At 44.2% G+C, this 23,784-nt stretch overlaps 1 protein-coding gene across 4 annotated transcripts in view; it reads right to left on the bottom strand.

Moving 5' to 3' along the window:
• The window catches only part of Uaca (uveal autoantigen with coiled-coil domains and ankyrin repeats), an 89,494-nt gene that overhangs the window by 19,740 nt on the left and 45,970 nt on the right, over positions 1-23,784 (bottom strand). For 2 of the 4 annotated variants that reach the window (XM_052762944.1, XM_052762960.1), the window contains exons 1-10: positions 23,113-23,671; positions 20,768-20,901; positions 14,796-14,884; positions 11,729-11,793; positions 10,909-10,966; positions 9,044-9,114; positions 8,846-8,952; positions 5,419-5,600; positions 3,824-3,861; positions 799-867 (exon numbers count right to left, since the gene is read on the bottom strand). In XM_052762944.1, coding sequence (XP_052618904.1) covers positions 799-867; positions 3,824-3,861; positions 5,419-5,600; positions 8,846-8,952; positions 9,044-9,114; positions 10,909-10,966; positions 11,729-11,793; positions 14,796-14,884; positions 20,768-20,901; positions 23,113-23,199 — 900 coding nt within the window. In that variant the 5' untranslated portion in view covers positions 23,200-23,671. Of the gene's footprint in view, positions 1-798; positions 868-3,823; positions 3,862-5,418; positions 5,601-8,845; positions 8,953-9,043; positions 9,115-10,908; positions 10,967-11,728; positions 11,794-14,795; positions 14,885-20,767; positions 20,902-23,112; positions 23,672-23,784 lie in introns of those variants that run through there. The other 2 variants (XM_052762951.1, XM_052762967.1) reach the window with 1 other exon arrangement.

The raw sequence follows: 23,784 nt of genomic DNA, 5'->3' as shown, positions 1-23,784 counted from the left end.
GCCCCAGCTTCCCAAATGCTGGGAATACAGGCATACGCCACCACACCCAGCTATTGTCTACTTTCTCAATGCTACACAACAAAGTGAAACCCAAACCAAATGCTCTCACTCTGTCGTGCTGAAAGCAGCTGTTCAGTTCAGTTCAATCAAGGCAACTAATTAGGTTCTTTCTCCAACATAAGCCACGTACTAATTCCTCCTGATAACTCTATCCAACATGAAAGGTAGTTAGTGGAGTAGAACTGTTTTTCTTAACCAAAACAAATACTACTTTAAGTTCAGGCTTTATTTCCTGGACATTAGTGGCTCTCACTTTTATCACCATAATTTTCTAAAATGAACATAAATGTATGGTTTATATGACAATGGTATATTAAATCACACATATTTGTTTTCAATGTTATAGGATTGAATTATATAACATTCACAAGAAAAGTCAATTCCTAAGGAAGGGACCGTTGAGAAGCCGGCCACAGACCACAGTGAACTTTCCTAACGCCCCCCCCCCCCCCCATCTCACCCTTTTCTTGTTTCCTCTCTTCTTCCCACTACAGGTGACATTCAAACCATTTTCCTTCTTGAATTACACTTATTTATCTTATTTGGGGAGAGAGAGAACACCAAGGCACATGTGTGGAGGTCACTTGCTGAAGGTGGGCTTTCTCCGTCCACTACTCAGGACCCAGGGTTTGAACTCTGGCACCACACTTGGCAGCAAGTTCCTGTGTGTGCTGAGTGCTCTGGTGGCCTGCGATGCTGTGTGAGGCAGGTAACACATGCTTGCTTTTCCCCTCTTACCTGAAAGCTGTGATGCTCCCTCTGATTTGACTTCAGGTTTCCTTCATCTTGAGTGTGTGACAAATTCCGCTTTGGTAAAACATTAAGAAAACACAGGTTAGGATGTACGAAGTGACAGAAAAGTACATTTTCTCTTAAGGCAGTGGTTCTCAACCTTCCTGATGCTGCAAGCCTTTAATATAGTTAGTTCCTCATGTTGTGGTGACCCCAAGCATAAAATTATTTTTGTTGATACTTCATAACTGTAAATTTGCTACTGTGTGAATTGTAAACATCTGATATGCAATCCCTGTGAAAGGGCTGTTCAACCCCCAGGTTAAGAACCGTATCTTGACCGGCATTACACCTATTAGTAGCTTTCAGTTCTTCCAATGTTACATTTCCCCATCCCCACCACAAGGTGGCAGTGTTTCCACTTAAAACCCACAAATGGAACATTTAGGCGATACAGACGCTAAGCAAATCAGAATTATAAACTTCTGCTAAGGATGCATCTTAACTAAAGACACAAATGTTTAAAATGGAAAATATGCAAGAGACACAGAACAAAAATGTCATTCTATAAATCTCCACCCACCACCCAAAGGAAGAAACCCATTTAAAAATGTCGGTGAAGAGAGGAAATCATGCTGACTGAAAGACAGTGTGGGCTTCTTTACTTTTCTGAGCATGCCTGGAACAAAACCTCCAGCAGCCAGTGAGGGGACAGGCAGACCACGGTGCAGCCGAGCTGCACAAAGAACTCCACACAACCACGCTGGGTATGCGTCTGCTTTTGTACACCTGCTGCTTTGAAACTCTATTCCAGCCTAGAGATTTGTTCTAACAGACACAACGGAGGGGTTGACAAGAGGGCCAATCATCTCCCTTACTGTTCCCCCACAGCCATCTTCAAATAGGCACAAGAGCTAATCCGGGGAGCCACTTCTCTGTTCTTAGACTGTTTTCACTTTTTTAAAGCTACTAGTTCAATTCTCCAAGGTGTTTTTGGTTTGGTTTTGTATTTTATACTACTGGTTTGAGTTTTGGTTAATCAGGTTTTAAACCATCATTGGACCATAGGTCTGGATGGAGAATGAGAAGGCAGGGTTCCATTACAGAGGCATTGTAGCCATAATTTGGTCTGCACTACTTTCCCAACTTCATTCATCAAATGCCATCTGACATCTCTCCATTCACTCCATTTGACCACCTCTTCCTCCTTCCCTTCCTAACCCTCACATCGTCTACTCTCACCTTGCCAGGCTCACACACACTACTCAGGACCTTCCAGGCACCTCTGGCTCCGGGGGTGAGTCTGCACACTGACTGGGGACTTCCATCCTGCCTTCTGCTGGACAGAAGTCCTCTGACAAGATACATCCAAAGTCCTGACCACGCAAAAGCCTCCTTAATGTGGCTCCTGGCCTCTTCACACCTGTGCACACCACTGCTGTCACACTGTCACCCTCCTCAGGGGGTTGGGACTTCCCCCAAAGACACTTCTCTCACAGCCCTGCTCTTTGCATCTTCATCCCTCCCGCGAGTTTTTCCTCACAGGTCTGCCCTGATGCTGTGTCCTCCTCTGCTTACTGTGCCTCTCTGTTACTAACCAGAGCACTCCATGAGGGCAGGGACCCAGCACGCCACACATTCCTCAGCACTCAGAAGGGCAACTGGCCCCCTATACGCATTCAAGCGAGCCAGTCTGCCTTTGACCACTACGTCTGGGCTCTCCGGCACTGGACACACGTCTCTCAGCAAAGAACAAATCCAATCTACAATTCATCTCTATAAATATATTCAACGAATCAAGGAAACATGGGGTTTGGAGCCATTTGTCTTACTGCTCCCAGCAAAATATTGACTCCTCGCTTCCACTCAGATGATTCCTCCATCACGGACAAAGTTTCATTTCCATACTGATCAGCAGTAACACTTTATTTTAAATCGATGTGCATTTCAGAACTCCGCTCTTTAGCTCATCTGGGGAGAAGGGAAGACGGACAACAGCTGCTCCAGACAGAAACATCTACAGACAAGACCCACGCATGAGTGCGCACTGAGAACGTCCTGATGGAGTGAACAGGAGCCGCGGGAAAGCTGCGGCACGGCCTTCAGATGGCGGGGAGGTAGAGGGGTGACGTGATGAGCATGGAAGACGCTAGCAAAGTACCTGCTTCCTTCCTCCTCAGGGTGTGGGGGTGGCCAGACTCCCCCAGTAGAGCAAAGTGGGGGGCCTGGAAGGGAGCAGCCAGCAGCAGAAGAGGGGAACTGCCAGCACTACCTTTGGAGCCAGGTGTCGTGAACCAAACCCCACTCTAACTTGGAGAGATGAGAAGACCAGGTTAAGGCTTTCACTCAAACTGGGACACCAAGAGGGGGGTGGGGTCACGGGAGATTTGTTAAAATTTGTATCATGCTGCTGCTGCTTCTTCTTCTTTTTTTTTTTTTTTAATTAGCCAAGCCCTCAATTGAATGCATACAGAAAAGACACTAAAAAGAAATAAAACCTTTAACAGTGGTATTGAAAGCACAGCATATATCCAGTTTTGAACTGTTTCAGCCGGGTAGGTTAGTACATGCCGGCTATCCCAGCCTTCAGGGGAGGCTGAAATAGGAGAACAGCATGACCAAGGATGGCCTGGGCTACACAGCAAGATGCTTGTCTGCAAACATGAAAACAAGTCCACTTTTTCCTTCATTTCTTATTTCATTGGAAGAATCTTCTATAACAGTATCATCAGCTCTGTTGTTAAGGCTAAAATCCCTGGAAGATTCTCAATAAGGATGTTCAAGGCCCCATTTAGGACACGACATCCTACTGGAAACCTTCACTGAGATTAAAGTCCCTTGTCTCAAGCTGAGTGACACAGTATTTTTAATAGGACCTCATGCCTTGAGACCTACTCCCTGGGCATTGACTACCTGAGGCAGACATGTGATTAAACTCAAAACCCTCACGTGGAACCACTACCCAGTATTAAGGAAGACAGTAGCTAAAGGGTACAATAAGATAGTTTTTAAAATTAAAATAAAGGCACACCTGTTGCAAAGATGGTCCTTTCCTCCAAAGTTCTCTACCTAAGAATTTAAAGAGAAAATCCATGAGACAGTACATAACTCAGGCAAAAGGCATTCCCCAGCTGCTCCATCAGGGTCACTTAGGCAGAAGGCATTCCCCAACTGTACCATTGAGACAACATCCAATTTTCCTTTACAGTTTTAATTTTCCTTTAAAGCTTGCTACTTTTAGTTTTCTCCCAAAACGTATGTTTAAAACAATAGTGAATTAGCAAAGATTTTTTTAAAATGATGATATTCAGATAAATAGAAAGGTAATTATCAACACATGCAAAAATTTCAATAAATATGCACATCCTATAATTCAACAATTCAAATTGTAGGGAATGACCTTTTTTAAGATTTTTTAAATTTTTTTTTATATATATGAGTGTGTGGGGTGGGGCACCTGCATACAGTGCCCACAGTGGCCACCAGATCCCCTGGAACTGGAGTCACAGGCAGTTGTGAGCCACCCAACTCGGGTGCCAGTAACTGAACTCAGGTCATACAGAGGAACAGCAAGTGCTCTTAACCACTGAGCCAACCCTCCAGCCCTCCAGGGACTGATCTAGGTGATTATAAAATATGTAAAAACATTTACACACACACCAGTAAAAAACTAAATAACGCCGGGCGGTGGTGGCGCACGCCTTTAATCCCAGCACTCGGGAGGCAGAGGCAGGTGGATCTCTGTGAGTTCGAGGCCAGCCTGGTCTACCAAGTGAGTTCCAGGAAAGGCGCAAAGCTACACAGAGAAACCCTGTCTTGAAAAAAAAGAAAAAAAAAAAAAACTAAATAACTTAAGCACTACCCATCAAAAGCTGCTTTGTTATGTTAAATTTAAATAAATGGAATTCTGTGCATCAATAAAAATTATACTACAAAAATATTTAAGCAGGAACAGTCTTCCAAATGCATTACGTAAGAAAGCTAGGGTCCAGTTCAGAACTAAGGTGGCCTACATGTCACTTTACAGCTGGTAGCCCACAACTGCTGTAACTCCAGCTCTAGGAGATCTGACACCCTCCTCTGGCCTCCGTGGGCAACTGCGCTAGTGTACGACCTCCCCCGCCTCCTAGACATAGATATATACACATAATTTTAAAGAAATTAAAACAAAACAACCTTGGGATCTCAATGGGGCCAGCCTGGTTTACATAAGTTCCACAGTGGCCAAGACTATATCTCAAAGCAAAGAAATAAAAACCTTGGTAAGCATAAACGTTGATCACCCCACTCCTCCTTGTTAAAACATTAGCATGGGCAGTTTTCATGTGTCCATTACAATATAAATAGGATATTCCTGCTGCCTCTTCTTCCTCAGTTCATCCACAGTGATCAGGGGGAAGCTGAGGAATCAGACAATGGTGTGGCCCCCAGCTGCCTTGAAACAGTTTGGCTCCCAGCACCACACGGCAGCTCACAACTGCTCTGGCTCTGGGGATCTTACGCCCTCCTCTGGCTTCCACAGATACCTACACTCACATGCACAAACCAGTACCCAGACACACATAATTCAAAATAAAACTTGAAAACATTTTAAAAATGATGTCCCTTATAGAAACCTGCCGGCACCTTTGTTGGTGTTTTCTGATGCTGTCTTCAGTAGGTTCAGAATGTCCAGATTGTCACCAATTCTCGCATAGTAAGAACTGTCATGGCCAAGGGCATCCAGCAATGTCACATCGGCACCATTTTTAACCAGGACTTCTACAGCATCTCTGCAACCATATTCACAACCCAGCATGAGAGCCGTCCTGAAAGCAGATAGAAAAATCAAGACCTTGTGGAAATCCCATAGGATATTCCAGAAGTACCCTGCTAGGAAAAAGGGCAGTTCCAACCTCAGAAGTTATATTTCACATGGATTCAGATATCACTTTATATTCTTGTATTTTTACTCATTACATTTCTAAAACAAACAAAAATCCTGTTGCTTTGTGTCTGATAGCAGAGAGAAAAATCTCACCTCCTTTTGCTGCTGTAGGTCAGCCTCGAACTCACTGTGCAGTGGAGAATGATCCTGAACTGAGCCTGCTGCCTCCACCCCAGTGCTGGGCTTACACGCATGTACACCACACCTGCCCTCCCATCATCTTAGACACTTTAACTATGTCAACCACTAAATTAACCTAGTTTAGTCCAGTTCTTCAATGTCCTATAAATAATTACTGCAAACATCTTCCCTAACTATAAGTTGTCGCCCAATCTGCTCAAAACCCAACTGTTCAAACGCTTCTGGTGAACTAACCCATGTCACACAAACTTTCCCTACAAATCCCTCCCCTAGTGGAGGAAAGCAGATTCTGCTCTTAATGTCCTGTTTAAGGGAGCCCAGCTGGACATAGCCCAGCATGCACAAAACTCTGAGTTTGATCCCCAGTACCAGCTGTACATGCCTGTGATCCCAGCACCCAGGAGATAGGACCTGAGGATCAAAAGACCAAGGTCATCCTTAGTTTCATGGCAAGTGTGAGGCGAGCCTGGGATACACGAGACCCAGTCTTAAGCAAGTAAGAAAACAAATAAAACAAAGGTGCTAGGAGAAGGACCCTCGCCACCTCACATGCGGGCCTTTCAGAAGCACACCCCCACTAATCATGGACCTCTTTATCCTCCGTATCCACCATCACCACAAGAGCATCACAGACTGTGTCCACAACGTACAGTCATGTGGCTGGGCGGTGGCGGCATATGCCTTTAATCCCAGCACTCGGGAGGCAGAGGCAGGCAGATCTCTGTGAGTTCAAGGCCAGCCTGGGCTACAGGACAGCCAAAGCTACACAGAGGAACCCTGTCTCAAAGAACCAAAAAGAACAGTCATATGGCAATACAACTAAGTTCTCAGGGAGAGTCAGTAGGCTCCTAGAAACCATCCTGTCAGATCTATGCTTACCACTGAGGAACTGACACTTAATGAAATTCTGACTGATCCTACATCTACTCATCCTCTAGCTAATAAAATGACTGATCCTACACCTCATGAAAGGACTAATCCTAGACCCACTAAAGTGACTGGTCCTATATCCACTAATGTGACTGATCCCATATCCAATCAAGTGACTTGTCTCTCCAACAGTGACTGACCCCATCTCCACTGGTTAACTTGTCCTCTATCTGACTCCTGCTTCAACTGTGAGTTTGGATATCCTTGTCTTGTCTTGCTGCACACACTCTCTTCTGCAGCCATGCCCCCTCCATGGCTGCTGTCATAAATGTCTACACATACTCTCTTCTGTAGCCATGCCCCTCCATGGTCGCTGTCATAAATGTCTATACATAAGGGATAAATAGTTTTCTCAGACTAAAGAAAAAGCTAGATTAAAAAATGCTAAAGATAAAACAAGAGGAAAACTTAAATAGCGTCAACAACTGTATTTCTAAAACCATCCACTATCAAGCTTATACAAATACGCAGCACCTCACCTCACTTAGGGGTGGATTTCCAATAAAAGCAAAGTGCTTTGAGAGATATAAGATGGATAAAAATATCAAGCACTATAATGGGGTCAGTGTGGTTGCCCTTCTTGAATCCTAAATTTAACTTTAAAACCAAATCTCCTTAGTCATTCTAGGAGTCAGAGTGTAATGTCTGCAGAAATGCTACTTTCTCGATCACACTGGTGACTTACTTAAGGATGCCCTTCTCTGAAATATGTGAAAATAAAGAGGACTAGCCGATGGGGGGCAGGGAGCCATGGCAGAGTGTGATCAATATACAACATACGCTTGTATAAAGAGCCCTTGTGTAACACACGAATTCCATGTGCAAGGAACAGCTACCATGAGAATTTTAGGAAATATTTCAAAAAGAAATATCTAAATAATAAAAATTCAAGGTAAAAACTCTGACACCTAAATACTATTTAGGATGCATGTTTAGAAGAATAAAATTAAGTAAAAGGGTATTTGTTAGTAATTACAAAAGCTCAGAAATTTTGGTTATAAAATATTATAATAAATAAACTAATTGGAGGAATAGTTTCCAGTTCTTTGTCCACAGAGACTTAGTGACCAAAATCATCATAATTCTAGTGTAAGCAAGCACTATGACATAATAGATCAAGAAATGAGACAATTATGGATAGAAATTACTAGCCCACGTCAACTGTTAAATACAGAAGAACAATGAAGAGACCTTGTCCTGGTCAGCTTTGATTGACAACTGAGCCAGTCTAGAGTAATTGAGAAGAGAAGCCTCAGTTGAGGAATTACCTAGACCAGGCTGGCCTGCTGGCATATCTGTGGGGGATTTTCTTGATTATTAATTAACGTAGGAGGGCCCGGTCCACTGCGGGCGGCACCGTCCCTAGGCAGGTGGCTTGGCCTGTGTATAAAAACTAGCTGAGCATATGCCTGAGAGTCAGCCAGCCAGCACCGGTCCCCCAAGGTCTCTGCCTCAAGTCCTGCTTGGGTTCCTGGCTTGGATTCCCTCACTGACAAATCTATAATCTATATAATCTGTCCTGTCAACTAAAATGAAGCCATGCCTCCCTCCCTGGAGTTGCTTTTTCGTCAGAATGCTCTATCACAGCAACAGAAAGGAAGCCAGAACAAGTATTTAAAAGCACAAAGCGAACACCACTGAGCCTGCTATGGAGAAACCCCAAGGAAACCCCACAGTGGCTGGTGTCAAATCTAGGGTACCCAAGAACTGCTTTAATTCAAGATAATCAATCTCGGGCTGGAGAGATGGCTCAGTCGTTAAAGGCTAGGCTCACAACCAAAAACATAAGATAATCAATCTCTCATGGGAAGAAACAGACTGCAGATATTGTTTTAAATCGTCTTTATTTGTACCTATCACCTTAAGACCTTTAGGAAGCTTTAAATAGCTAGGGTGGGATTCTGCTTTTCCTAGTTTTCTGACCCAAACATGGGCCCTAGTTGCTGCTTTTCCTCAGCTTTCATCCAAGGACAGAAAGGGGGGTGAGAAGACCAGGTTATAGCAACAGTGTCACAGACGTCCAGCTGCTACAAGGGACCACCATAAAAGAATTACCTGTTTTGCTTGTCTCTGGAATTGATATCTGCCCCTCTGTCTATCAGCAACTGACAAATCGTCGGCCTACACATCTGAGTCGCCAGGACAAGTGGTGTCCGCCCATCCTGACAAGAAAAACAAATGACGTTAAAGTGTCTTCCAGAACACGAGCGTTACAACGCATGGGTTGAAATGCAAATAAACCAAAGGACTTACTATATCTTTGGCATTCACGGAGGCTCCATGGTCGCAAAGCAGCTGGATGCTAGAAGGACAGTCTGCCATCGCTTTGAGAAACAAAGGGACAATGACAAATGGTGACCATCTGCTGAGATGCGGTGCTTTCCTGGGTCCAAGGGAGGCAACCTAAACCCTTCACTTTTCAAGCTACCGAGCTCCCTACCATTCACTCTCAGCTTAGCATGGCAGACATCCATTTTCTATCTTAGAATGGATCAAAGAAGATCTCTGTATAATTGTTAAACTGTTTATTCACTTTGTAAAATACACCATTCTGTATACAAATAAGGGAGAGGAAAAGGTGGTAACTAAGAAACTAAAATGTCATAAGAGTACCAAAAATGGAAAAAGAAACTGAAATTAAGCTATTAAAAAAAAAAAAAAAGGAAGGGAATAGAGAGAGGATTCAGTGTTTAAGATCACTTGTTGCTGTTCTTGGGGGGGATGACACCTCTTCTGGCCTCCATGGGCACCCGCACACATGTGGCATTCACTTACACACACACACATATGCACACACACACACACACACACACACACACACACACACACACACACACACACAAATAAACACATAAATATCAAATAAATCTTTTTTAAAGCTGAAAGGAAGTAAGAGTTTAATACAGACCTCCTTAACCTACACACAAATTCCCTATACATGAGAAAGACAGAGGCAAATGTCTTCTCTCCTTGGCCTTCTTGGAGACTACAGCGTTTTAAAGCCGAGAGAAGACAAGTCAGGTGATCTTGTGTTTTCAAAATGATTTAACTTACTCTAACTTCAATGACACCAAAACAATGCACACACCTTAGACACTGAGTACAACCCTTAAAACATGAGGTTTCTAGTAAATACCTTTTCAAAATATAGTATATGACATAGATATGAAACCTAGTGCCAACACCCCCAAATAAAAAACGGCTCCCCAATCAGTTCAGAGATCAATTGGCCAGATAGTCTATAACTATTTGCACAGGTGTAGGCTTCCCACTATAAATAAGATGATTTACACAAAGAAAGGCCTTTCCCACTTCTCCTAAAATCAATCAATCAATCAATCTCTCTCTCTCTCCTCTCTCTCTCTCTCTCTCTCTCTCTCTCTCTCTCTCTCTCTCTCTCTCTCTCTCACACACACACACACACACACACACACACAAATAGTGCTTGGCACTCCTGGCCAACAGGAATCTGTATTATTCCTTCTCACAACTGTCCTATCTACCAAACTGACCAACCTGTAAATATTGGCTGAATGAATCCTTTTCTTCAAGATTTTATTTTTACTTTACTTTTAATTGAATGTGCGTGTGTGTGGAGGTGGGGGAATTTGTGCACATGCATGCAGTCTCTTCAGAGGCCCGAAGAAGGCATCAGATTCCCTGGAAACTGTTGTTACAGGTTAGTTGTGAGCCACCCACCATGGGTGTTGGGAATTGAACTCAGGTCCTCTGCATGAACAGCAAGCACTCTTAATTTCGGAACCATTTCACCAGCCTCTGAATGAATCTTTACAGCTACAATTTGTAAATTTCAATTTGGTTTTGTTTTGTTTATCAAGACAGGGTTTCTCTGTGTAGTCCTGGCTGTCCTGGAACTCACTTTGTAGACAAGACTGGCCTCTAATTCTCAGAGATCCACCTGCCTCTGCCTCTGAATTGCTGGGATTAAAGGTGTGTGCCACCACTACCCAGCACATAAATTTCAATTTTAAGCATACAAATTCTTTAATACTTTTTCTCCACAAATTATCCAAATGAATTAATGGTAAACTCTTTAAATTACTTTCAAGGATCCCATGTTTTCAGAAACCTTGTGTCTGGGAGGGATCTCTGCTCACCAGCATCGTGAAGGGCAGTTCTTCCCTGCAGGTCCACATGCTCAGTAGGACAGTTGTACTGTTGAAACAGAGTAACGTGAGGATGTGGGAGGGCTTTGTTTGAAAATTCAAGATCCACATTTGAATGAACAGCTGTTATTTCATCTTAAAGTATTCTACTTATCAAAGAAAGTAAAGACATTCAGACAATCTACTAAATATTTTGACACGCAACAAATAAAATAATACACAGAACTGTGAACTGAACAGTGTTTCACTAAACAGGAAACATATGCCCATTACAATAGCATGGGGTATTGAAAAGATGGTATTGTTTGGGCTTTTTTCTTCCAGCAAGAGTTAACACGAACTACTGAATCAGGAGAAAAAATTGGTTCTAAGTGTCAACACGGGGCTGGACATTTTGGCCAAAACCTGCATTCAGCCAAGTGGCTAACACAATCCTATGGTTGCCTGATAAAAACTCATGGCATCAGTATCATATCATATAGTCATATAGTCTGTGTCTGGAGACACAGAAACACACGAACCCCATGCTCCGCTCTATCTCAGGCCACACTCTAGGCAACAGAAGACTCTGGTCTCCAGCTCACATCAACAGGAAGGTCAAGCCTTTGTTGTTTATTTTTAATACACTGAGGTATGTGAGTCACTTCCCTCACATTCTTGCTCCTTATTGTCCACATTCCTTCACAAAGGATGGAAAAATTACCAGTTAAGTGAACAGTTAGCTGCCACTCTTTGATCTCAATCTAAAGACACCAAGCGCACACTCAGCTTTACAGTCTCACACTGAAGGGAGTGTTTCCACCGTGTCTACCTGTAGAAGTTTCTGCAGGCACAGCGCATGTCCGTACTTAGCCGCCAGGTGAAGAGCATTCCTCCCTAAAAAGCAAATAGTTCAAGTCTGTGTGAAGGATTATTCTCCTCCAACAGGAATTTTCACAGAAATGTAACATTTTTTTTGTCCAATTGGTTGACAGGATATTTAATTTGTAAGCAGGCTTTCAGTTCCTAAGATGATTGGCATTTTAGTAATGTATAATGTAGTACATGCACACAAAAACTCTGAAGGCAGCAAGAAAAATGAATCCCGCAAGTTCCCAAAGGGTAGGGAGTCCGTCCTCTGGCACTGAGGGCAGTGCTAGAGACACAGCAGTACACAGTAGCACAGGGAAGGGGTGTGTGTGTGTGTGTGTGTGTGTGTGTGTGTGTGTGTGTGTGTGTGTGTGTGTGTATACATACATATATATGTAGAGAGAGACTGAAGATGTCTCAGTGGTTAAGAGCTTGGCTGTTCTTGCAGAGGACCTGGGTTCAGTTCCCAGCACCCACATGGTGACTCCAATCATCTATAACTCCAGTCCCAGGGGAATCTGATGCCCCTTTCTGGCCACCACAGGTATTGCATGCACATGGTGCATAGTCATACATGCAGGCAAAACGCCAATCCACATAAAATAAAAAACACAAATCCACATAAATAAAATAAATAAATATTTTAAAAAGCAAGTAAGAGGTTCTAGAAAGGAAAAGAAATCCCTAGATTTCACCTAACGTTTCTGGCTAGCTAGTATGGACTTGGAAAATGGAGGATGTTAAGAGGCTGATCCCCTAAGATGGTTTGCTCTCTTTCGTCAGCTTCAGCTAAACCTCAGTGCTGCTTCTGAGACCATGTCTCTAAAGACCAGACCACTAGTTCAATTACAATGAGTTTAAATGTATATTAGAATGTTTGAAGGTTAGAAATGTTATTACATATATTTGTATTTAGTTGAGGAGAGGCATGCATATGCCATGTTGAGAGTGTAGAAGTAAGAAGACAACCTGGAGGAGTTGGTAGTCTCTTTCTGGGGTTTTTGGGACTCTGAGTCAGGACAGTAGGCTTGGAACAAGTGCTTTACCATCTCATGGGCCCCAAAGTGTGCCTCGTACAGGAAATGCTCAAGAGGCTGGGGGCGGGGGAGGCTTCAGTGTGAGAGACTGAGTTCCGAAGAGGATGACCCTGCAAAGAACATTGGGTTCTCTCCCCCGACTCCTCATTCTATGTGGGTGGAGGTACCCATGGACCACAGCAAGTGTGCTTCACCATGTGGGGCCATGTGGGGATCAAACTCAGGCCATCAAGCTCGGTGGCAAGCACCTTCGTCCACTGATCCATCCTGTGTCCCTCCTAACTGTATTTCCTTACACATATATCTCACTTAGACGGTGAAAGGCATAAGGTTCACTAGGCTATGCCAATGTCCAATCTGTAATGCTCTTCAGATTTTTTTCCAATGTCACAAATATCTTAATGTGCAGTTTGCTTTTGCAAGCACATTGGCTAGAAAAGAAATTACATTCTGACTCTCCTGGACTGACAAATGCATAGACTTTCAACCGGCACACAGTTTTCTGTGAGTTTAGGTAAGCCAGATGTTTCCCCAGGTCTGGTCAGCAGGATTCTAACACAAAGCACAGAGAGCCTTGGTCTGTAAGCAGGCCCTGATAGAGTGGAGCCAACTGCATCCACACATCCTTAGTCCAGCAGATGGGACGTTTTCACATTTCAGTACACAAGCTGCAGATGTCAGTGGGTAGAGGCCTTGCCACCCAGCCTGATGGCCTGAGTTCCATCCTCAGGATCCACACGGTAGAAGGAGAGAATCAACTCCTGCTTTTGACCTCTGACCTCTACCTGTGAGTGCTAACTTACACACATTTGCCCACACAAACAATAAATAAAAACATAAAAGTGAGTCCCGGCAAACTAACAATGGATATCCTAATTAATCAAAATCTAATGCTCTCACTGAAAGAACACCAACAGCTGTGTTCAGATACTTGCATGTTTACCTTGAATGTGCACACTCAGCAGTGAGATTCAAAGAAAGAGACAGAGGTAAGCAAGAGGCAAGTTAAAAAATAGATGGCAACTGTCTATAAACCCCACTCGTGACACACCAGGCGAACCCAGGACAGGCTCCCTAAGGACACTGTCTCTTGCAGGGCCAGGGGCAAGTGACTGACAGCTCAGGGACTCCCACCACTGCTGGCTGAGGTGAGGGCAAGATGAATTAACACGGGTGACGCGTGTAAAGCGCAGAGTGAATGCAGAGCAACCGCCCAGATGTCACAGAAACGTCAGCTGTCACTATTACTATCTCCACTGGGGGGTTGCTGCTGCTTTGAGGCTGCGGTTTATCCAGCACGGAAGACACCCGACCGAACAACAAACAACCTCACCAGAGAAGGCACAACACAGGATATGAAAGTAAATGGAGCAGCCCCGGAAAGTCTCTGAAATTGAGCATCTTAGGACCAGCACTAGATGACAGGTCTACCGCCTTCCACCCTAAAGCCCCTGTTCTTGACCTCTCCCATGGTGACACTCACAAGTAAACATTCCTCAGCTCAGAAACTCGGGGCTGGAGAGATGGCACCCATGGTGAAAAGCACTTGCTGCTCTTGCAGAGGACATGGGTTCAGTTCCCAGCACCCACATCAGGCAGCTCACAGCCAGCTCCAGGGGGATCTTACACCCACTTCTGGCCTCTACAGGCACTGCACTCACATGGCGCACATACACACAGCCAGGTACACACTATATACACATAAAATAAATCTAAAACATAAATAGTAAGTAAAGAAATAACTAAAACAGAACCTTCAGGATTTCACTTTTTAAGTTATAGTTGGGTCTGGTCTAGAATGTGAGGCGTGGCTGGGGGGTATAACTACTGGGAGAGGGCATGGCCAGCACACAAAAGGCTCTGGGCTCAATCTTTAGCAAGAAAGAAAAGGAAGAGAGGAGGAGGGAGGGAGGGAGGGAGGGAGGAAGGCTGGAGGGAGAGGAGGGGTTAATAATGGACACTGCTCGCAGCCTCTCCATGGAGGAAGCCTACCTGCACCGTCACTGGTTGTGACGTCAATTCCATGTGTAAGGATGGCGTTCAGACACTCCAGGTTCCCTTTGGATGCCACGACATGGAAGCTAAATGGGAGAGAACACCTGTTACACCACGGAAACTAACAAAGGTAATGTAAAAGTCCATGGAGCATGTCATGGTCACAGATGGCTTAGTGGTTAAGGGCATGGTTGCTCTTCCAGAGGACCTGGGTTCAATTCCTAGCATCCATACAGCAGCTCACAACTGTCTGTAACTACAGTGCCAGGGGATTCAACACCCTCTAATGGCCTCCTAGGGTACCAGGCATGCATGTGGTACACAGACATACATGCAGGCAAAACACCCATGCACATTTTATTTTATTATTTTTTTCTTTTTTTTTTTTTTTTTTCGAGACAGGGTTTCTTTGTGTAGCTTTGCGCCGTTCCTGGATCTCGCTCTGTAGACCAGGCTGGCCTCGAACTCACAAAGATCCGCCTGCCTCTGCCTCCCGAGTGCTGGGATTAAAGGCGTGCGCCACCACCGCCCGGCCCCATGCACATTTAAAAAAAAAAAGTTCTATCAACATCATCCTTTAGTTAACATATGCACACGCACAGTGTGACACAAAGGCTTTGCTTTGCTAGGTTGCCTTTACAGATAGAGTGTTTCTTAGTTTCCAAATCTGAAATGCCTAAAAATCTGATTCATAACACAAACCAAGGCATTCTAGAAATACCTCCTTAGCATGAAATATTTTAATATTCTGCATTTTTTTTTTTTTTTTTGGTTTTTTGAGACAGGGTTTCTCTGTGTAGCTTTGCGCCTTTCCTGGAACTCGATTTGGAGACCAGGCTGGCCTCGAACTCACAGAGATCCGCCTGGCTCTGCCTCCCGAGTGCTGGGATTAAAGGCGTGCGCCACCACCGCCCGGCTAATATTCTGCATTTTTTTTTTTTTTTTTTTTTTTTTTTTTTTTTTTTTTTTTTAAAGATTTATTTATTTAGTACACAGAAGAGGGTGCCAGATCTCATTACAGATGGTTGTGAGCCGCCATGTGGGTGCTGGGAATTGAACTCAGGACCTCTGGGAGAACAGTTGGTGCTCTTAACCTCTGAGCCACCTCTCCAGACCCATATTCTGCATTTTTAATAAGAGAAAATGTTATTGTTACAATATCATTAGCCCTGTAATTTATTAATTATTTCTATCAAAGCCTCTGGTGCTTGGAATTGAATAAAAGCACAATGGAATTTTTCCTTTTGCCTTTTTTTGGCATGTGCGTATGACTGGTGTGTGTGTGTGTGTGTGTGTGTGTGTGTGTGTGTGTGTGTGTGTGTGCGCGTGCGTGTGTGTGTTGTGTGTATGTGTGTGTGTGTGTGTGTTGTGTGTGTGTGTGTGTGTGTGTGTGTGTGTGTGTGTGTGTGTGTGTACATGGAAGCCCAAGACTGACTTTGGGAGCCTTCCTTGATCAGGCTCTGCCTTACTCACAGAGGCAGGGTCTCTCATTTGAGCCCAGGATTTGCTGAGAAGGCTGGTCTGACCAGCCAGCCTGCCTAGGGACCACTTGTCTCTACTTTCTGAGTCAGAGCACAGGAAATGATAGGCAGGCCACCACATGCACCCAGGATTTCCATGAGTTCAGAGATGAGAACTCTGGTCTTCATGTTTGGGTGGCAGCATTCATTCACTAAGGTTTTTCCCCAGCACCCATACTGAAACATTTTATGAGGTTATTTTGTTTGATTTAAAATATATTAGAGCCAGGTGGTGGTGGTATACACCTTTAATCCCAGCACTCAGAAGGCAGAGCCAGGCAGATCTCTGTGAGTTCGAGGCCAGCCTGGTCTACAGAGCAAGATCCAGGACAGGCACCAAAACTACACAGAGAAATCCCTCCCCCCCTACAAAAAAAAAATAATAAAAATAAAATATATTGGAACTGCCCAAAAATAAAGTTACAGAAGAGTGTTAAGACCAAAGCAGATCAAAGACTCTCTTCAGAATTCTCAGCCTAACCCATGCTCTCTCCCTGCAACAGTGACTAATGGAAACACTGAATTCTGCCCTGTGACTAAAGCTGCCACAGCAGGCCTCACTGACCAAACTCCCTAAGGAGGTAAGTCAAGCCTGTGAAGGTGCTAGCTTTGGGGCTAGAGAGGGCTGGGCAGCTAAGCGCGCATGCAAGCACCCTTCCTCTGGCCCAAGGCTCCCGTTTGCGTGTGTGTGTGTGTGTGTGTGTGTGTGTGCAGACACGCACACACATAAAATAAAACCTTTTGTTAAAAAGACAAGCTGATGCTAAGCATTTAAGTACTTACGACTGCAGCTAACGAATACCCCGTTCTTTCTTTCCTCATCTAGTATTTTACTAACTGACTAGATTTCATCCAAATCCACACTGCTGAGTCGACTGGGTGTTGGAGGTAAAGGACATAGTCCAGCAGACGCAGGAAGGAGGTCCTAAGAGAAGGACCTCCCCTGAAAATGTCAGGAGGGGGATGTGAAGGTGCATCCCCACAGGGGGGCTCCCTCTCCACAGGAGGCTCCTGCCCTGGCCAAGGCAGAGGAGTTAGTTCATGCTCCGCACTGCCTGCAGCCTTAGCTCTCCTGGTGGCCCATCCATGTCCTCACTATTCTCTGTAGAATTAGCATTTTTAGCCCATCTAAGTCCAATACTGATTCTCTCTGTGGTCTGTGGTTCTCTTCTCACTAAATAATCAAAGCAAACTCAATAAAAGCAGAGTTGATCCTGTTTTACTTTCTGACAAGTGTCAGAAGTTACACTCTCAAATGCCTGCTAAGTAAAACGCCCAGAGACAAAATCCGGAGTAGCTTGCAAATTCACTTCCAGATATGGGGTCATCATCATGTGACTCTGGTCACATGACAGGTGAGATGCAAACTACAGACCGAGCCTTCCTAAGGACAGCAGGGCTACATTCAGCTTAAACTAGACAGAGGAGAAGAGGAGTTAAAGGCAAATTCCTTCTCCATTTGAACAGGACAAGCACATCTGGGCCATGGGCGTCACTCAGTCTCCCTGAGACATGGAAGCAGTCAACACTGTGTGCCCTTTGGAGGTGGCAGCACCTCCTCCACACTAAGGTCCTTAACCTCCTAAGGTTAGGGCTTAGGAAACGCCAGTTTGGGGTCGCTCGTTTTCACTCCTGAGCTCCCAAACTGTGGAAGACTGTAGTCTTCAAAATAGCCAACTCAACACAGACAGTGCAGGAGAGGGCAGGAATCCCTGCTAACCCCCAAGCACTGCCTATGCCGCTGAGCTAGAAACAGCTGGCATGCTTCAGGAAGAAGACATGTCAATCACAGAGACACATGCACAGAGCTGTACGTGAAGTAGGAGAAAAGGCACTTCACAGAAATACTCCTTTGCAACTAAGAGAACCTCTTCTTTTTAAATACATGTAGTGTGTGTTCATGTGTATATATGTGTGTGTGCATATGTCTGTATATATGTCTATGTGTGTATATCTGTGTGTGTGTGTGCATGTCCATGTGCTTGAGGGTATCTGGAGGTCAGTCAGAAGAGGGTATTGGATACCCTGGAGCTGGAGTTACAGGAGGCTGTGTGTTGCCTAACATGGATATTCTTTTTTCATTTTTGGTTTTTGATTTTCTTGTTTGTTTTTTGGAGACAGGGTTTCTCTGTGTAACAGCTCTGGCTGCCCTGGAACTTGCTCCATAGACCAGGCTGGCCTCGAACTCACAGAGATCCACCTGCCTCTGCCTCCCAAGGGCTGGGATTAAAGGTGTGTACCACCACTGCCCAGTGACATGGATATTCCTACCCACTGAGCTTGGTTTCTACTACCGTCATCCCCAGTTCCTTTCTGGAACCACAATGAATTCAAGTACTGTTTTTTTGTTTTGTTTTTGTTGTTGTTGTTTCATAGTAGAATTTCAAAACCTTGGGACTAGAGATATAGCTTTGTGGTTAAGAACACTGGATGCTCTTGTAGAAGACCCAGCTCTCTTCCTAGCACTCACATGGTGGCTCACAACTGTCTGAACCTCCATTTCCAGGGAATCCAATGCACTTTTCTACCTCTATGGGCTCCTGCATTCCTGTGGGAATACACACACACACACACACACACACACACACACACACACACACACATATACACATAAAATAAATTAATTATTTCCAAAAGTAAAAATTAAAAACAAAATATTTTCAAAATAAAATTGTCTTTTAAAGTTTCAAAGTTGAAAATAAAAATTTCTAATTAAAATTGTTTTGCCACTAGAAATAATATATATCATACATCTGTAACACACACTAAATAAATACAAAATGCTTTCATTAAGAAAGAATATACAAGCCGGGCAGTGGTAGCACACACCTTTAATCCCAGCACTGGGGAGGCAGAGCCAGGCAGATCTCTGTGAGTTCGAGGCCAGCCTGGTCTACAGAGCCAGATCCAGGACAGGCACCAAAACTACACAGAGAAACCCTGTCTCAAAAAAAAAAAAAAAAAAAAAGAAAAGAAAAGAAAAAAGGATATACAGTTCATACATATTAATAAAAAGGAAAACATTTTGCCCTGTGAGTACCAGGAAGAAGGCTCCTTCCTACAAAGACCTGGAAGACTAATAGGACTCAAGTGTTCACCAGCGACAGTACTTCCGTATGGCTCCATCAGTACAGACAATCTCAGGACTGAGCTTCTGACCAAAGAGAGCCCGGGAGACACTAGCAAGCATCCTAAACACTGAAAGGAATATGACCGCACTAAGGGCATCACCACTCAACATCTTAGCACTGGGGAAGGAAACTAGAAAGATACTCCCTTGTAGAGATTACATTTACCATCTGTACCCTGAGCAACATCAAATAGAATAAAATTAAACAAAATAGAAAAAGAACTAAAAATAACAACAACTTATTTCCTGTAGTTAAAGAACATGGTGGCTCATGCCTTTAGCCCCAATGCTCGGGAGGCTGAGGCAGGCGAATCTCCGAGCGTTCAAGGCCAGCCTGGTCTACATCTTGGTGAAGTCAGCAAAGGCTACATGGAGTGACCCTGTCTCGATGAAAACAAGCAACAAAAAACCCAGAATGCTGCTGGATAAAACTGGCTATCAAGCCAAAAGTTTCAAGCTTTACTGCTGTTAAAACCTTCTGAATCTGTAGTCATACTTTGCTCTACTGAAATATTATACATTCCAAAGCCATAACCTACATCAAACATTAATGGTTAACTTCCTAATACTCACTTCTATATTTAGTATTGGCTTCCAATTATAAGATTTTGAAAGGGGGGGAAAACCCTGCAAGGCTGAGACAGGGACTTCAGGAAACGCGACTTTTCACCTGTGCTTCTGGAAAGGCTCCCAGCTTAAGGCTGCAGAGTGGCCGTAATTAGAGTCTTAACAGAATCAGGATCTACCCTTTAACCCAGCTGCTTCTATTCCTCAGCCAGAGGGAAAAGATGGAGGTCTGGGAAGGGTGGGGAAGAGAGATTTGGCTTGGAGGCACCCTAACCAGGTCTCTCCAAGGCACACTAGGTATTCCATACATCCTTGCTGCTCTTCCCAGTCTTGTTGAAACTAATGATCTAAATTAAAAACTCAAATTGAGGCTTGAAGGAAAGGACAGCGTCCTTTACAGAATGTGTCAAAGGCAGAAAGCTGGGTGCCTACTTCCCAGCTCAGGGACTCCTGAGGTCAGACCAAGCTACTGTAGTTCTGCAGACTTTTCCCTGCTTCTACTCGGCTGCTTCAAAGATCAAATACAAGGACTGAAGAAAAGTCTGTCAATTAAAATACCCCAGACACCACAGGCTAAGCATTACCTAAGCAGCTGGACACTGGGGAGTTTTAAATGGGGGACAAACAAAACGAGTTCACAGTCAGCAGTTCTGATTCCGACTTTTAAAATCACAACAGGGATAGCCACAATTCATAGCAGCATTTGGAGCCCAAGGCTCTAACCCAGGCCTCAGGGACAGGGCAATACTCACGCCGATCTGCCTTCCACATCTAGCTTGCCTGGATGGACGCCCTTTTTGGCAAGGATGGAGGCCACTTTCTCCACATCCCCCCTTTCAGCAGCTTTCATCAATCGGTCGTCATATTTATTCCACTCTGCTGAATGCTACAAAAAAAAAAAAAAAGATAAAGGAAACATGGCATACCACCTTAGTCAGCTCTCCCGAAGGAAGGGAAAGAAGAGGGGGGAGGCCCCGCAGAGTACACCAGTCCGTTTCCAGCTGTACCCCAAATTTCTTTCTCTCTGCTGTGTTTCATCACAATAGCACATTGTTAACTTACTTACTTACTAACTTATTGGAGACAGGGTTTCTCTATGTAGCCCAGGCTGGTTTAGAACTCACAGAGATCCACCTGCTTCTGCCTCCTGAGTGTTAGGATTAAAGGTATATAAAACCTTCCCAAATCCATGACTCATAAGAAGTCTATTTACCTTAAACTTATGAGAAAAAGTATGTTTTATGTGTTCAATATCCTGTTAGCTGGCATGCATCACTGCCAGCAGGTTTTGTATTTTTGCAGAAACTCCGCACATATATACTCAAAAGGCAGATGAAGGTGATTTCAAACACAGGAGAAAGCAGCCCACTATATGTATTTCAATCACATCATGTTTATGTTAGCTTTGATCACAGAGCATGAGGCCAATAGCTTGGATCTTTTCTGAATACAGAGATGTGCCAGAACATGGAATGAAAACATAAACATCGGGGGCTGGAGAGATGACTCAGTGGTTAAGAGCACTGGCTGCTCTTCCAGAGGGCCGAGGTTCAATTCCCAGCACCCACACGATGGCTCTCAACTGTCCAGTTCCAGAGGATCCAACACTCTCATGCAGACACACATCTAGGCAAAACACCAATGTACATAAAATAAAAATAAAATTATTTTTAAAAAGAAACTATAAACATCTATGTTTATATATAAGTATGGGTATGGTATAACATTTAGGAGACCAAGGAAGAGTTAATATTGGGTGATGAGATACATGTTTTTAAGCACGTAAGACTTAACCTTTTAAAATATCACCTTGAGGCTGGAGAGAGGGCTCAGAGGCTAATGGTGCTTGCCACCAAGTCTGACGGCCTGAGTTTGATCCCCACATCCACAAGTCTGACGGCCTGACTTTGATCCCCACATCCACAAGTCTGACGGCCTGACTTTGATCCCCACATCCACAAGTCTGATGGCCTGAGTTTGATCCCCACATCCACAAGTCTGACGGCCTGACTTTGATCCCCACATCCACAAGGCAGAGGGAGAAGACAAGTTGTCTTCGCCTTCCGCACACTCCCATGCATGCACACAGGAAGTTTCTAAAACTGTAATCAAATGTTACATTAATTCACTGCTAACTTCCATGCTGAATCCATGATATTTCTGTACTCTCCAAGCTCTGAGCATTCTCACATAGTCAGCAAAGTCAATCAATCCTTTGCCCACAAAACCCTCTAAATGGTTAACAAGAAAAAAAAATCACCAACTTCCTAAATTTCTATAGTAAAGTCTACCAATTGACTCATGAAGTACTTGAAAGAGAAAATGAAAAGATTGAATGTGAAGACAGATGTAAAAATTCAATTTCTAACTCACTCCTGAGATTTATTTTAACAGAACCTTGTTGGCTCCTACAGACTTCAGAAATGATGTATTCAGGTTAAATTTAGTGATCAACCCATCTCCTCTAACTTCAAAAGTCCAAACTGCCAACATGTCAATAAAGCCTACCTCCCCACTCAAAACCTAAACTACAGCTTAGGTATCACCTCCCTCTCACTTCAGAGCCAAACAGCCTAGCCCCAGTTAGGGGAGCAGCAGTGGGTTTAGACAGAAGAGACACTGGGCTGTCAAATGCCTGAAGGATTAGGTCACACTTAGCACACAAATACCTGCCCTAAACTGATTAGTTTATCCTGAGATTTAAAACAGCCCTGCTCCCCACGGAAACTTGCTGGGTAGAAAAAAGCTATGCATAGCCCACAAATCACTGCAAACTCCAAAGGAAGGCTTTCACGGAAAGAAGAAAGATAATTCAACGTGATTAAAGTTTTGTGTTAATGAGGAATTTGAAGTCCGACTTTATCAAGCACCATTTCCAGTTCCGGTCCAATGTCAGTTAACAGTTCTACCCCCAGTTACTAACAGTCTATCTTGTGCTTTTAAAGCCCAGAAAAACAAAAGCTTTTGTCAGCTGCTGTTAATACTGTGGAAAACCAGAAAGAAAATCATCAGCACAGAGACTGTCGTTAATAAAACAGGACACTATAAAAGCACACAGGAAGCCTGTGTGCAGATCTTTGTTCCACAGGATACCTACTGTGTGCTTAGGAGTGCAAGAGAACCAACAGTTCATCATAGCCAGGCTTCTGACTCGTGCCGCAACCGTGACCGACCGACCCTGCATTAAGTTACAAATCTCGTCTGCAAACTCCTCGAAAGGGACTTGGTCCCTCACATGCTGGGCTGCACGTAGCTTGAATCTCCAGACTTCTTTTCTTCATCTTCTGGATCCTTCTCCACCTTCCTAACGCTGAAAACCTCTCCTCCTTACTGCCAGGACTGGACGCAGAAGCAGTGCTGCTGGAGTCAGGTACCTAACTCCTCCTCTTTCTTCCTTTCTTGTGAGCAGCTGACTTTTCACAGTCGTCCCCTTTCAGGGACCCCATTGGAAGACACCCCACATCCAGCTTCATCCACGCAGCAGCCCAGACACTGCTGTGCCCGAGACTGGCCACCTCCGAAGTGACCGGTAAACTGTGTGGCCTGGAACCGTCAGCATAGTTCTATTTTAGATTCCATAGGACCTGACAGCTGGGTGATAGAAAGGGACGGAGAACTTGTTGTCAGTGCATGCCTTCCCTCTGAGTAACCAAACCCAGGCCTCCTGGGAAAATGACTCAAGCGCATTGTGAAACGTGCTGACCACGTCAGTACAGATCAGTGCAAGTGTGTGACGAGGTGACCAGGAGGCGCACAGACAAATCTGGTT

Source organism: Peromyscus californicus, unplaced genomic scaffold (assembly GCF_007827085.1).
Source record: "Peromyscus californicus insignis strain IS unplaced genomic scaffold, ASM782708v3 Scaffold_11__1_contigs__length_118956290, whole genome shotgun sequence".
Lineage (NCBI taxonomy): Eukaryota > Metazoa > Chordata > Mammalia > Rodentia > Cricetidae > Peromyscus > Peromyscus californicus.
Note: the sequence above shows the minus strand (reverse complement) of the source record. Positions and strands in the feature narration are given on the sequence as shown.